Here is a 13,934-nt window from a genome sequence, read left to right on the forward strand (position 1 = left end):
TATAACAAGGGAGGATCGTTAACTGGCCCGAGAGCTTTAGCACCTGTTTATAAAATGTATTTAACGCCTTGTTCATTATTTTTGTACGGTAAATTAATAACTTTTTGTACTCTAAAAATTAATTCGCTCACAAAGAGAAGGAAAGTTTATTTTATACTGGGTTTGATGTCACTTGTCTATTAACATAATATCTAAAAGTCTAACCGTGTTAAACGTAAATATAAAAAAATGTGTTTGTGGAGTCCACGCGCGACAGAAGTGAAACTTATTGCCTATTATATTATTAGGTATATGAAACACAACTCTCTTTGGCTTAGGTCGCTATAAATAATATATATATATGCAAATATGCGAGCGCTAATTTATGCTATTGCGCAAGTATGCAAGTGTGAAAATACACAAGTGTGCAAGTATGCAAGTGTACAAGTATGCAAGTGTGCAAGAGTACAAGTATGCAAATATGCAAATATGCATGTGTGCAAGTATGAATGTGTGCAAGTATGCCAGTATGCAAGTGTGCAAGTATGCAAGTGTGCAAGTATGCAAATGTGAAAGAATGCAAGTGTGAAAGTATGCAAATGTGTAAGAATGCAAGTGTGCAAGTACACGAGTGTGCAAGTATGGAAGTGTGCAAGAGTTAAGTATGAAAGTATGCAAGTACACAAGTGTGCAAGTATGCAAGTATGCAAATGTACAAGTATGCAAATATGCAAGTATGTATGTGTGCAAGTATGCATGTGTGCAAGTATGCCAGTGTGCAAGTATGCCAGTATGTAAGTGTGCAAGTATGCAAGTGTGCAAGTATGCAAGTGTGCAAGTATGCAAATGTGAAATAATTCAAGTGTGAAAGTATGCAAATGTGCAAGTATGGAAGTGTGCAAGAGTGCAAGTATGAAAGTATGCAATTATGCAAGTATGAACGTATGCAAGTATCCAAGTATGCAAGTGTACAAGTGTGCAAGTATGAAAGTGTGCAAGAGTACAAGTATGCATATATGCAAGTATGCATGTGTGCAAGTATGAATGTGTGCAAGTATGTCAGTATGAAAGTGTGCAAGTATGCAAATGTGAAAGAATGCAAGTGTGAAAGTATGGAAGAGTGCAAGAGTGCAAGTATGAAAGTATGCAAGTGTGCAAATACACAATTGTGCAAGTATGCAAGTGTACAAGTATTCAAGTATGCAAGTATGCTAGTATGTAAATGTGCAAGTATGCAAGTATGCAAGTGTGCATGTATGCTAGGGTGCAAGAATGCAAATGTGCAAGTATGTTGCGTCAATTCTACCTCTCCCCTGCCGTCTCTTCCTCTCCCGGTTCCCCCACCACGTAATTAACTATTCCCCTTCATGCGATAGGAATTTTCGTAACGCTCGAAAATTGTAGCCCGCTCAGCAGAGAAGTTTCGGAAAGGGACGTTCGCCGCGCCTCAGCAACACACACACACACACACACACACACGGGGCCTCCAGGGGCCGACGGCCCTTCTCACCTGGCTCTTCATGGGGTCGGTGTTGATCTGGCACATGTACTGGCCGCGGTCCTCCTCCGTCACGCTGCGCACGTGCAGGTTCCACGTGGCCAGGTCGTTGTGCGACACGGACACGCGCGGGTTGTGCGTGATCACGTGGTCGTGGATGGCCTGGATCGCCTTCGTGTCGGCCTTCACCCAGCCCACCTGCGGGACAGACGGTCTGCACTGCACACCACACGCCACACACCACTGCTGCGGTGCCGTCGAACCTTCGCAGCTTTCATTCGCAACTAGCTAATGCCCGGCATGCGTTGCAGTGCCTCTAGTAATTGTTTTTGTTAATTTGTTTGTAGTAGGTACACATAAACAAAGCAAATCTACACACACACACACATATATATATATATATTTCCGTCTAACATTATAAGGCAACTAAAAGATAAATATAAAACGTATTAATATGATTATTACTCTTCAAATAATGAACAAAAACACTATTAGTGTTGAAAATAATTTATTTAAATTCAATGAAATTAACTTGTTTAAAAATTTTCACAAATATATTTGGTAGAAAATTTTTTTTTTTGAATTGGTTATTACAAAAAATAATTAGTAATGTAAATATATACACTTCTCTATCTCATTTTTTTTATCTCTTTCTCTATCTATATATCTATATCTCCTTCTAAATTTCTCTCTTCCTCTATAAACCTATATCTATAAATATATAGATATATATCACTCTATAGCAATGAAAATATTAAAAAACTAAGGTTTTTACCTAACTATATTTTATACACATTTTTAACCTTTACACATGCGGCGTAGGTATATAAAACACGCGCGTTTTCGAATGCAACGTTGTGTTCAAATTTTAAACCAATCAATGAAGAACGTTCTGAGATTTAAGATTTTGAACGAACAAACATTTACGTTTTTATTTATATAGAATTGTGTTACAAGATCGCAAACTTGACGAACATCAGAGCGATTTCGTCACGCTTTTAATTTACAATAAGTGGAAGTAATGATGATGACAATGATGAATATCATGAAAATGATATATATGGCGACTATGAAGGTTATGTAGATGAAAAAGATTAAGATAATGATGAAGATAAATATAGTGGAGATTATGAAGAAGCTGAAGATGACAATGATCATGAGTCCTTGAAAATCGTGTCCGAGCACTGTGACCTCAGGTAGCGCCGCAATGGTGGAAGCCACGCCGCACCTGATAGGGTGATACTACGATGGTTTCCCCCCGGCCTTCTATGATACGGAGGTGAAAGGACTACAGCAGTCACTCCTGTACCCGGGAAAGAAATGTTCACAGAAGTGAATCATCCCAGATCCGTCCGGGAATAGAACCCTGCGCTTTGGCTCACTAGTCATGACTAAGCCACTAGGCCAACACACATCACTCAACTCAGTACAGAATCCTACTTAATGTTTTGTATTCACAACAAAATAATTCTTGTACTTTCTACGAAATTTATCAAATTATTTTGTTTAAAACTCTAATATAAACTATAATATTGACAGCAACACACGACTGCAGTAAGGGAATGTAATTAGACAAGATTGAACTACTAAGATACAATTTTTTTTCGGTTGTAAGAAACAGGGTGACAAAAAGCCAACAAAATACTAATAGTTTATTTTTACTATTTTTTCTTCGCGTGGAATAGCGAGAGTCTAAAATAGGAACAAAAAAATTTATCAAGTTGCTTGGTTTGTGAATTATAGTCGCGTAGAAAGCAAATATTTCACCAACGTAGACTTTGCTGTCAATATCTTCATGGCAGCATTTACCTACCGAAGTTCCTGGAAATTCCTCTGCCTTTAAATACTGTCTCCGGAGAGACCTGATTGACTGCAACTGCAGGCCAATAAAATTTTTTTTATCTTCTGGTTAGATGGTTTGTTTTGACGAAACCAGACAAAAGAAACTCTCTGATTGGTCTGCAGCTGCAGTCTTTCAGGATACACTTCTCTCTCAGGCAAGAGAACTTAAAGGTGGGAGTATTTTCAATAATCTCAGTACGGATATACTATAGTGAACATGGCGACTGCAGCGTCGGCCGAACCTTCAGCGGAATCTTTGATTTCGACACTGCTGCAACTGACTAGACAAGCAATTTCAGACAATGGATGTGAAATCCTGCAGTTATTAAAAAAAAAAACTTAAAAAATTTGTTTGATGTGGAAAATATATGTACCAAATGTTACGGATCTAGCTCTTTCTTTTACGAGCAACGCAAATGACGAGCAGACTTAGAAAACTACAAACTGTTCACTTCTATAACTCTGTACTAGCTGTGGTTCCAGGTTTCATAAGCGTAGATACATTTTTTCACAACGAAAGTTATCTTTAAAATCAATTTAAAAATCATTTTCTAAATATATTTCAGGTCCAAAATAATTTAATTTGGTTTTCAAATTAAATTTTTTTACCCTAAACTGTTGATACAATGGCAAAAATAAATACAGAAAGGCTTGTAGTGGCGGTTTATTACTGCCTTTTCTTGTGAGTCCGCCTCTGACCCTTCTATTAGATCCACAACTGTCCTTCCTCATGGACATAATGTTGTTTATAATTAACGGGTTTGTTGCGGAAACTAATTAGTTTTATCGTTTCCGTTGTAGACGTGAGCGTGCAGTCGGCACGGCACGGTTACTCACATCTTAACAAAAATAAACATAAGCAAGTCAAGTGAAATTTGCTTGCGTATAGCGCGCGCACTACAGTTATACGATGTTTTTTATTATTACAGTACTACAGTATTACAGTTACAGAAATATAAAAAAAAATAAAGATATTTTAATGATTTATTACGAAATATGTCATGTTCTACACTATGTATTATGCATGTGCTATGTTGGAAAAAAAATCCAAAAGTAGGCAGAAATATAGAACTGGACGCAACAAAGAATTACCTTGAACTGTCGTAGAGAATTCTACAAGCCCAATAAGATTTGTCAACTCCCTTTCTGAACCCATCCACACATTTTTTGCTTGTTTCAATTTAGTTTCTCCCTTTGTATCACTTTCACAGATACGGAACAAAGGAAACCGTAGGAAAAGAGGAGAAAGCATATTGAATTTCTTGCAGTTATAAACTCCATCCCATTCTCACTCCATTTCACGACATCTCGGACCCTCTTTATTTCAAAAGACGTCTCTGTGTATTTCTTTCCCCCTCCCGAAAGGATTTATGAGTTGATGCTACGACAGATTCAGAAAGCAAAGCCAGAGACGATGATAAAGGGAAAGGAAAGTGGCGACACGCGAAATGAGGGAAAGAAAACACAAAAAGGGGGAAATAAAGACGAACGAAAACGAATAGTTGGGATTGTGGAGGATAGGAGTTTTTGGGTAAAATGAGTAAGTTTGGTGGAAAGAAACATCAAAGGTTCTTTAATGTTCAATCTTCTATCACTTGGCACCGCAGAAGTAATGGTCTGTATATATATTTTTTTTTGTATTCGTCTTTTATTTCCCGATGTAACATATTGTGATATATAACATTACGTATATTCTCTCTTTGAGGTAAAAACTATATTCACAACATTTATTTGGCATCCTATATTGTAGTCAAATAAAGATATCAGCAAATAAATTTTTAGAAATTTTTATTAAAGTTTGGATATTTATGTTAAACAGTAAAGTATCAGAGTAAAAGAAAATAATTATTGAGGCAATAGCGGGTTTTGTTGGGGAAAATATAATAAAGCAAAACTTTCAGAAAATTTAAAAAATATGTTTTTTTTTTTTTTGTTTTTCATTATTACTTCCTTCAGATCCAAATATTTTTCTAAGCTTTGAAAATGTTTGCTTCTCAAAATAATGTACTTTTAAATGAGTAGTTAGGTCGGTAATACGAATGTAGAAGAATATTAAATAAAAAATTTTGGAAGTAAATTTCCGTTACAAAAAACGTTATGTCTGCATATATTTATAAAGACGTTTTGTTGTGCCGAATAGAAATTGTTCTACCATCAATTGCAACATACATACAAAATAACTTGTTTATGTTTTTAAAAATTTTAATGCTTATTTTCTTTGTTTTTTTACTTTTGAAAAGCTTACTGTTTGCTGTGTGCCTGACCCAGCCCTTATTTATGGTGGAGAAGAAGGCAATTCAGGGGTTGGGGAGGGTTGAGTGGGTAGGGGCGAAACAACCAAACCTTCCATCGATTTTTAGACGTCACTAACCGGGTTTCAGAAGAAACCGTTCACATCCCAAAATAGCATCATAGAAAATTAATAAAAAATACATATAGCTTACCTTTCTTATGAATCCTTTGTTGTTTCTATTTTATTTAGTTTATTACAATTAAAAAAATAATAACAAATGTAGTTTCATGAAAATCTTAAAAAACTTGAGGTTAATTGAGTGTATGAAGGAAAACATTTATCTCATTTATGAATTAAATGATTTTGATATAATGGTTTAATGATAAAATCTACATACACACAATTAATTGAAAAGTGTAAAGTATATAATTTTTTCTCTTAATTCTTATTATGATTTATCTATAAATTGACTTGAAAGCTCTTAAAAGCATTAATAAACATAATTGAAATATATTAAATGAATCATAAATAAAAGTATAAGTTTAAATTTATTTTAAATCATTATAATATCACTAACCAACACAAATGTACCTAAATATGAAACCCTTAAAAAATTCTGGACCGTATTTTCTATTCTGAGATTCAAGGTAAATATATATATATATATATATATATATATATATATATATATATATATATATGTTTTTTAACATGTAAGAATATTTTTGTCGACCAAACGTTTGAGAGATAGTAAAAAATAACGAAATACAATGAATGGATCATTTTATAGATACTATATTAAACTTATTTAAATGAAAATATCATGTTAATAATTCATTTAAGTATCGATATTCTCCACATTTACTGCATTTTTTCGATGGTTTTTGTGTGCTGGTTAACAAATTTATACACACATATAACACTCGTAGAAATTGTTCTTTTGGGGTTTGGTGTTACCTACTTCTTAAAAACAAAACCAACACACTATTTAGAAGAAATAAAATAAATACACAGACAGTATTTCATTACACCTTTATTTATGATTAATGCTTAATTTATACTATATGATTAGTTGCTTATATGTTAATACTATTATATGCTTTAATGCTTCATTTATACTTAATAAAGCACGTGTTAAACATTTTAGGATTTGAAAATTTGTGCCTGTATTGGAACATGGCTTTTTTTTTATCAAAAAATATTTTTTTCTACCATGTCTTTATTTTATTTATTCATAATTTTTTTCCATTGCGTTACTTCCTATTATTTCATACTAAATAATATGAATTTTTAAAATTATTGTTTAACGTTCGTTTTTAGGAAACTTGTATGCTTAAACCAATTAACTGATGCCAATAATACACCTTGATACCATATAGAAATTTTTAATTTAAAATTCATTGTAAGGAGACTAAAATAGAAATATTAAAAGTATTAATTTTTTTATTACGCTCCATTTAATAAACTCCAAAACTTTTAGTGTGGGAAACTAACGTATCTGAATTCAGTAATATTAATTTTATTAAAAATTTCACAAATGTCTATAAACAAAAACCAATTTGAGTTAGTTATAACAAAAAATAATTAGTAGAGTTTATTTTTACAAAATAAAAAAAGTTCTAACAACATTTTATGCTTTATCAATCAACCAACAGCTTTGGATGGTGAATTCGCAACACAATGATCAAAGATTAGAATAGTCAAAGTTCTACACAGCTCCTGCTGACAGGAGTTTGATTTATGGAACAAAAAAGGAATAAAATTAGAAATTCAGAGCGTACGAAAAACCAGAAATTAATTGAATTTTAAAAGCGCTAAATGTAATTAAACAGAAAAATCTAATAAAATACATTTTTTATTTGTACCTACATTTACTCTGTGTGATGTCCTGTCTAAATTTTTGTTGGTCAGTTATAATTTAAACTAATGTAGACTACGATTGTATTTTTCTTGTTTCAGAAACCTCGATTACCAAGGAATATTCGTATCCATTTACCAGAGCTACTAAACAAATGCTCTCGGCTTTTCTCAACAGTGATTCCTTCCTTATTTCGTACCTCTACGTCAGTCCCATTCATATTCCTACTCGCAAATGGCAACAATTGTACGCGGGAGTGGGCCTCATCTGTATCGCTAAACGGCGCGCACTTTCGCCTCGGCCGGAGGTGGAGATGAAATATTAGGGTCTGGTGCGGCCTGGTGTGCCGAAGGGTAGGTTTGGTGCGTAGTGCCAGGGGAGGGGGTTTGTGGGTAGGGGAGGGGCAAATGGTAGTTGGCAGTGCGGAACACACCACATCCCATAAAGCAGGCTAGCGATCTCACCTCTCGGGGGACCGACGCCCCGTGGTCTCCTAGGGACTGTTAGTCGCAACCCTGCCTTGGCACCACTGCTCGGCGGGTTGCCGGTGTGAATCTCTTCAGGCGCTCGCGCCTACACCGCAGCATCGGAAATGTTTCTTCCACGTTTTCAAAAAGCACCGCAATAAATACTATCAAACATTTGAAAAAAAAAAAATATTTTTTCTGCATGTCTTCAAAAAAATTTAATTTTTTTCTTCAAAACAAAAAATAAATAAAAATATTTAAAGAAAGAATATTATTGCTCTGAAATTAAATATTTTAAGGTAATTTATTTCTGAGTTAATATTTTAAACTCAATTTTACCTAGAGATAAGTATGTATTGTCGCGATCCTGGATTTTTTTTGCGTAGCCATCAATAAATTTCTGTCTTTCTTGGTGCAGGCTCTGTGTGGGTTGTCACAGTTGCAGAGTGGCACAACTCGCTAACGGGAGCATGTGGCGGGCCGGGGCGGTGGTTATGTGCTGGCGTCGCACATACCGATGTGAGCCCGACCACTCGTTCGGCGCTGATTCGTGCTGACATTCCTGGGTCGCTCTGTGGTGAAACTAGAGGCAATGTCCCACGTGGGGGCCAACTCAGCTAGTTTGTACCCTGATTGAGCTGGGCTGATACCTTCTGGAAAGTAAGAGGGGTGGCCGAAGGTTTTTAAGAAGGAGTTAGAGTGAGCTCGGGGCTCACTGGGTGGTTTCCTGCCCGTCCTGGTAACGAGCCTGTTAGTGCTTACAAGTCAGGCTCACTCCTAGGGGCATAAATAAGTTCTAGTTTCATTATGTAAAGTTTTAGACTGACTGGGCGGGCACCGGCCACCCAGGTATATCTATTTCGTTTAAGTTCACGGTGATAAGTGTTTAGATGTGAAATGGAAAATCTAACGTACAATAAGAACAGGGGCTGTGAGGCCCCAGAACATACGAGTAGTTCCAGTTTATGTAAGTCGAAATTCTTATCTAAGATTCAGTCGATAGTAACTTCATAATTAAGTACTACAAAGTTTGAAATCTCTCCAGGCAAATAGTTTAGCAATGAATACTTTACTAAAGTTCTGGTACTCCAGTAGTATATAATAGTATTTCCTAGGACACGGGTTCTGGGTGTGGTGCCGGTGCCGGTGTCCGCCATCTTGGATTTGTGACGTCACGGCGGCAAAAATTCCTCAAAAATGCCTCAAAATGACTCAAAATTTCCCGTTTTAAGAAAAAATTTCCCGTTTCCGAGGGAAAAATTCCCGTTTCGAGGGAAAATTTCCCGTTTTATTCCTCAAAAATCCCAACGGCTAGAAATGTCCTGATAGAGGCTTAAGCATCCTTAACTCAAGCCTCAGTTAAGCCTCTATCAGGATGTGACCTTGACCTTTGACCTTGACCCCGGCGGCCATCTTGGATCCGCCATTTTGGATGACGTCATTTCGTTTTCTAGAAAATTCCGGCATTGTGTTATCCGACATATTGGACGATGACGTCACCGTTGCAATTTTCGTTACGGCCGCCATCTTTAACTTTTTTATTTATTATCCGATTTCAATGAAAAATTTTTTAAAATTTATTAAAAAATCCATTTAATAAAATTTTAATAAACAATATTTAAAAAATATACTTTTACGACACGGAGTTCGGAGTCCTCGGTTCGAACCCGGTGAGGCCAAAAAAATTAAAAATGGCGACCGATCCTCCTCCCGTGGTGACTTTTGGCAGACTGACTCCCACCACTTTTCTTAAAGCATATATATCGTCACCTAGTATGACGTCATGTCCGCCATCTTGTCTTCGATGCTGGAAGCCATCATCATTGTATCGTCGACGAGAGTGCGCTGACACCATGTTAGTTTAGTTCGTATCCGCTAGAGTGCAGTAATAATTTATTACTGTGACACCCGCCATCTTGAAATATGGCCGCCATCTTGAAAATCCGTAATTATTTAGCTAGAAATTCGGGAAAAATTCCAAAATTCATTAAATAAATCACTCATTAACTTACATATTGATTCGATCCGCTCCAGTCCTTGGTTCGATCCCTGAATGATGCAAAACATTTAATTTTATATAAAAAATAATAATTTCAATAAACCATGTTCAAAATTCTTAAAGAGACTTTAAATCCTCTACTACCATCATTCTATCAGACACCAAGACCACCATATTGGAAATTCGTAATTGTAATGCTAGAGATTCGGGAAAAAGTTCAAAATTCATTAAATAAATTTGTAATCTATATACTGATTGATTAGATCGACTAAGGTCCTTGACACGATCCCTGGCCGATACAAAACAACTTTAATTTTAAAAAAGTACCAGAAAAGTGTAAGGTTCGAGAAATAAAACACCTCAAAGTCTTTTACAAACATAATATTTATTACACAATTTCTATCCTACTACAGAATCACTTGCGAAAGCCAACAACAATCTTATAAACATTTAGCCCTGCATAGACGTGCAACGACTACTTCTTAGCTCCAAATGGCTCCCAAAGCTCCAACAGCCTCCAAATGCTTAACACAGCTCCAAATGGCTCCAAATGCTCCAACAGCTCCAAAAAAAGGCTCCAAATGCTCCAATAGCCTCCAAATGCTTAACACAGCTACAAATGCCTCCAAATGCTCCAAACGGCCTCCAAATGCTTGACGGCCTCCAAATGCTTAACACAGCTCCAAATGGCTCCAAATGCTCCAAACGGCCTCCAAATGCTTGACAGCTCCAAATGTCTCCAGCAGCTCCAAATGCTCCAACAGCTCCAAAAAAAGGCTCCAAATGCTCCAACAGCCTCCAAATGCTTAACACAGCTCCAAATGGCTCCAAATGCTTGACAGCTCCAAATACATAACACAGCTCCAAATGGCTCCCAAAGCTCCAACAGCCTCCAAATGCTTAACACAGCTCCAAATGGCTCCAAATGCTCCAACAGCTCCAAAAAAAGGCTCCAAATGCTCCAATAGCCTCCAAATGCTTAACACAGCTCCAAATGGCTCCAAATGCTCCAAACGGCCTCCAAATGCTTGACGGCCTCCAAATGCTTAACACAGCTCCAAATGGCTCCAAATGCTTCAAACGGCCTCCAAATGCTTGACAGCTCCAAATGTCTCCAGCAGCTCCAAATGCTCCAACAGCTCCAAAAAAAAAAGGCTCCAAATGCTCCAACAGCCTCCAAATGCTTAACACAGCTCCAAATGGCTCCAAATGCTTGACAGCTCCAAATGCATAACACAGCTCCAAATGGCTCCAAATGCTCCAAACGGCCTCCAAATGCTTGACAGCTCCAAATGTCTCCAGCAGCTCCAAATGCTCCAACAGCTCTAAAAAAAGGCTCCAAAAGCTCCAACAGCCTCCAAATGCTTAACACAGTTCCAAATGGCTCCAAATGCTCCAAACGGCCTCCAAATGCTTGACAGCTCCAAATGCTTCAAAAGGCTCCAAATGCTCCAAACGGCCTCCAAATGGCTCCAACAGCTCCAACAGCCTCCAAATGCTTGACAGCTCCAAATGTTTCCAGCAGCTCCAAATGCTCCAAATGGCTCCAACAGCCTCCAAAAGCTTAACACAGCTCTAAATGGCTCCAACAGCTCCAAAAGACTCCAAATGCTTCAAAAGGCTCCAATTGCTCCAAGAGCTCCATCTTCAATTGGTTCCAACTGATTCCTATTACTTTTATCGAACTTGGCATGATTACTAACATGTCTTTATCAGTATACATTTTGACTGGCAGTGGTAACGTTTTTTTACACCTTTAAGTTATAAGTTTTATTTAGAAATCAGATTTCGATAAATGATAGCTTCCATCTGGAAAGAAAATATATTAATTTATCTTCAAGTTTATACACATACATTTAATTTAATCCATTATTGTATGTAGCCAGCTTCCCTCAGTTCTTTGAGTATGAAGGATATTTCTTTAATGTTCGAATAGTTTCCTGCACAAAGCGATCCATGTAGTAGTCGTAGCCTGTTAACCAATATGTTAGGATCTTCCCATGAGGTATAATCAATCTCTTCTGCTGCCTTCATCCTTGCATGTTTATAATAAATATTATCTCTGGTGTTTATCGTTTTAACACCAACCACAAGATCACTTTCGTCATCTTGCCAGTGATTATCACAAGCTTGATCAGGATAATTTATTTTATTACGCCGTTTCCATCGTTTTGGTCTCAAACCACCATCACAGTCTTCGCTCTTGCATGCTTTTGGTGCTTCAGTACAGTACTCAATCATGTCAGCCTCAGATGTGTCACCACAATCTTCAATCATGTCAGCACCACAAACTTGATCAGGATAATTTATTTTATTACGTCGTTTCCATCGTTTTGGTCTCAGACTGCCATCACAGTCTTCGATCTTGCCTGCTTTAGGTGTTTCAGTACAGTACTCAATCATGTCAGCCTCAGATGTGTCACCACAATCTTCAATCATGCCAGCCTCAGATGATTCATCAAAGTCTTCGACCTTGTAAGCTTCAGGTGGTTCTCCATCTTTCACATTTTCATGGAGACGACTAGATATTGGAGTAAATATATTTTCATTTCTAATGTGGTTACAACTTCCTTCGTTTGTTTTAAATTTTAAATTATTATCTTGATCTAGATCAGTAATTTTAGCATTAGCTTTTTCGCCTTCGTTCCTCTTCCGCGATGTTGTAGCCCAGTCTTCGTTATATTTATTCATCTTAATTGTACAGGTCTTGTAATGTCTATCCAAGTAATATCTTCTACCAAAGGATTTCTGACACTGACTGCAATGAAATGGTTTTTGACAAGGACCCAAATTACACTCGCTTCTCTCATGTCGTTTAGCATTCTTTCTCAAGGTAAACACCTTGCTACAGTATCTACAGTGATGACGTTTTGATACAGCAACAAATCCCGTTTCAGGATTCATATTAGTTATTGAGACTAATGCCAGATGCAAACTAAGAGTTTTAAATTAGATATATTACTTAAATAGAATTTTTTAATTATTTCATCAGCGAGAATTATTTTATCTCATTCAAAGGTACTTGTTGCAAGTAGTTCTGCTTTTCAACAACAGATGTCGCCACATGTTACTTGCAGGTAAATAATATTTAGTTCTTTTATGCGGGATGCGGGATGCTCACTAACGATCGCAAAAGAAGGATGGCTTCGCTAGACTCCAAGGAGAAGGAAGTTCGTCCATCCTGTTAGTGCTTCTTAGATTTCTCAGAGATTATTTGACTGAGTAATGATATTTTTTTTAAATTTCCACCTGATAAAAATATTACAAGTGCTGATTTATTGACAGAATTTCAATAATTAAATGCGACCTTGAATAAAAAATGACATGACTCATTAAGTAAAACATTCTTCATGCAGAGATCAATTCCTCATCAGTAACCAGAAGCACTCGGAGAAAACCATCAGATGTCTAGTCAGGAATAATCAGAAGCACCCAGAGAAAACCATCAAAATATTGTCAAGAATAATCAGGAGCACACGGAGAAATCCACCATAATATTGACAAGAATAATCAGGAGCACACGGAGAAAACCACCGCAAGTTTTCTTTGATATCATAAAATTTCAGGAAAAAAATAATACTAAAAATAAAAATAAATTAATAAAAAATTAAAAAAAATAAAATAAAAAAAATACATAAAATTCTGCTAGCTTGTGAACTTCTCATTGTTGAACAAAGATAGAGTTCTAGTACAAGCCAGAATTTTATGTATTTTTTTTTATTTTATTTTTTTTAATTTTTTATTAATTTATTTTTATTTTTAGTATTATTTTTTTCCTGAAATTTTATGATATCAAAGAAAACTTGCGGTGGTTTTCTCCGTGTGCTCCTGATTATTCTTGTCAATATTATGGTGGATTTCTCCGTGTGCTCCCGTTTATTCTTGACAATATTATGGTAGTTTTCTCCGTGTGCTCCTGATTATTCTTGACAATATTTTGATGGTTTTCTCTGGGTGCTTCTGATTATTCCTGACTAGACATCTGATGGTTTTCTCCGAGTGCTTCTGGTTACTGATGAGGAATTGATCTCTGCATGAAGAATTTTTTACTTAATGAG

General features: G+C 36.3%; 1 protein-coding gene across 1 annotated transcript in view; it reads right to left on the reverse strand.

The window, feature by feature from the left end:
- LOC134541992 (lachesin-like) overlaps positions 1-13,934 on the reverse strand; it is a 559,697-nt gene that overhangs the window by 140,014 nt on the left and 405,749 nt on the right. The window contains exon 5 of the mRNA XM_063385770.1: positions 1,490-1,675. Within this exon, the coding sequence (XP_063241840.1) occupies positions 1,490-1,675 (186 nt within the window). The remainder of the gene's footprint in view (positions 1-1,489; positions 1,676-13,934) is intronic.

This window comes from Bacillus rossius (assembly GCF_032445375.1).
Source record: "Bacillus rossius redtenbacheri isolate Brsri chromosome 4 unlocalized genomic scaffold, Brsri_v3 Brsri_v3_scf4_2, whole genome shotgun sequence".
Classification (NCBI taxonomy): domain Eukaryota; kingdom Metazoa; phylum Arthropoda; class Insecta; order Phasmatodea; family Bacillidae; genus Bacillus; species Bacillus rossius.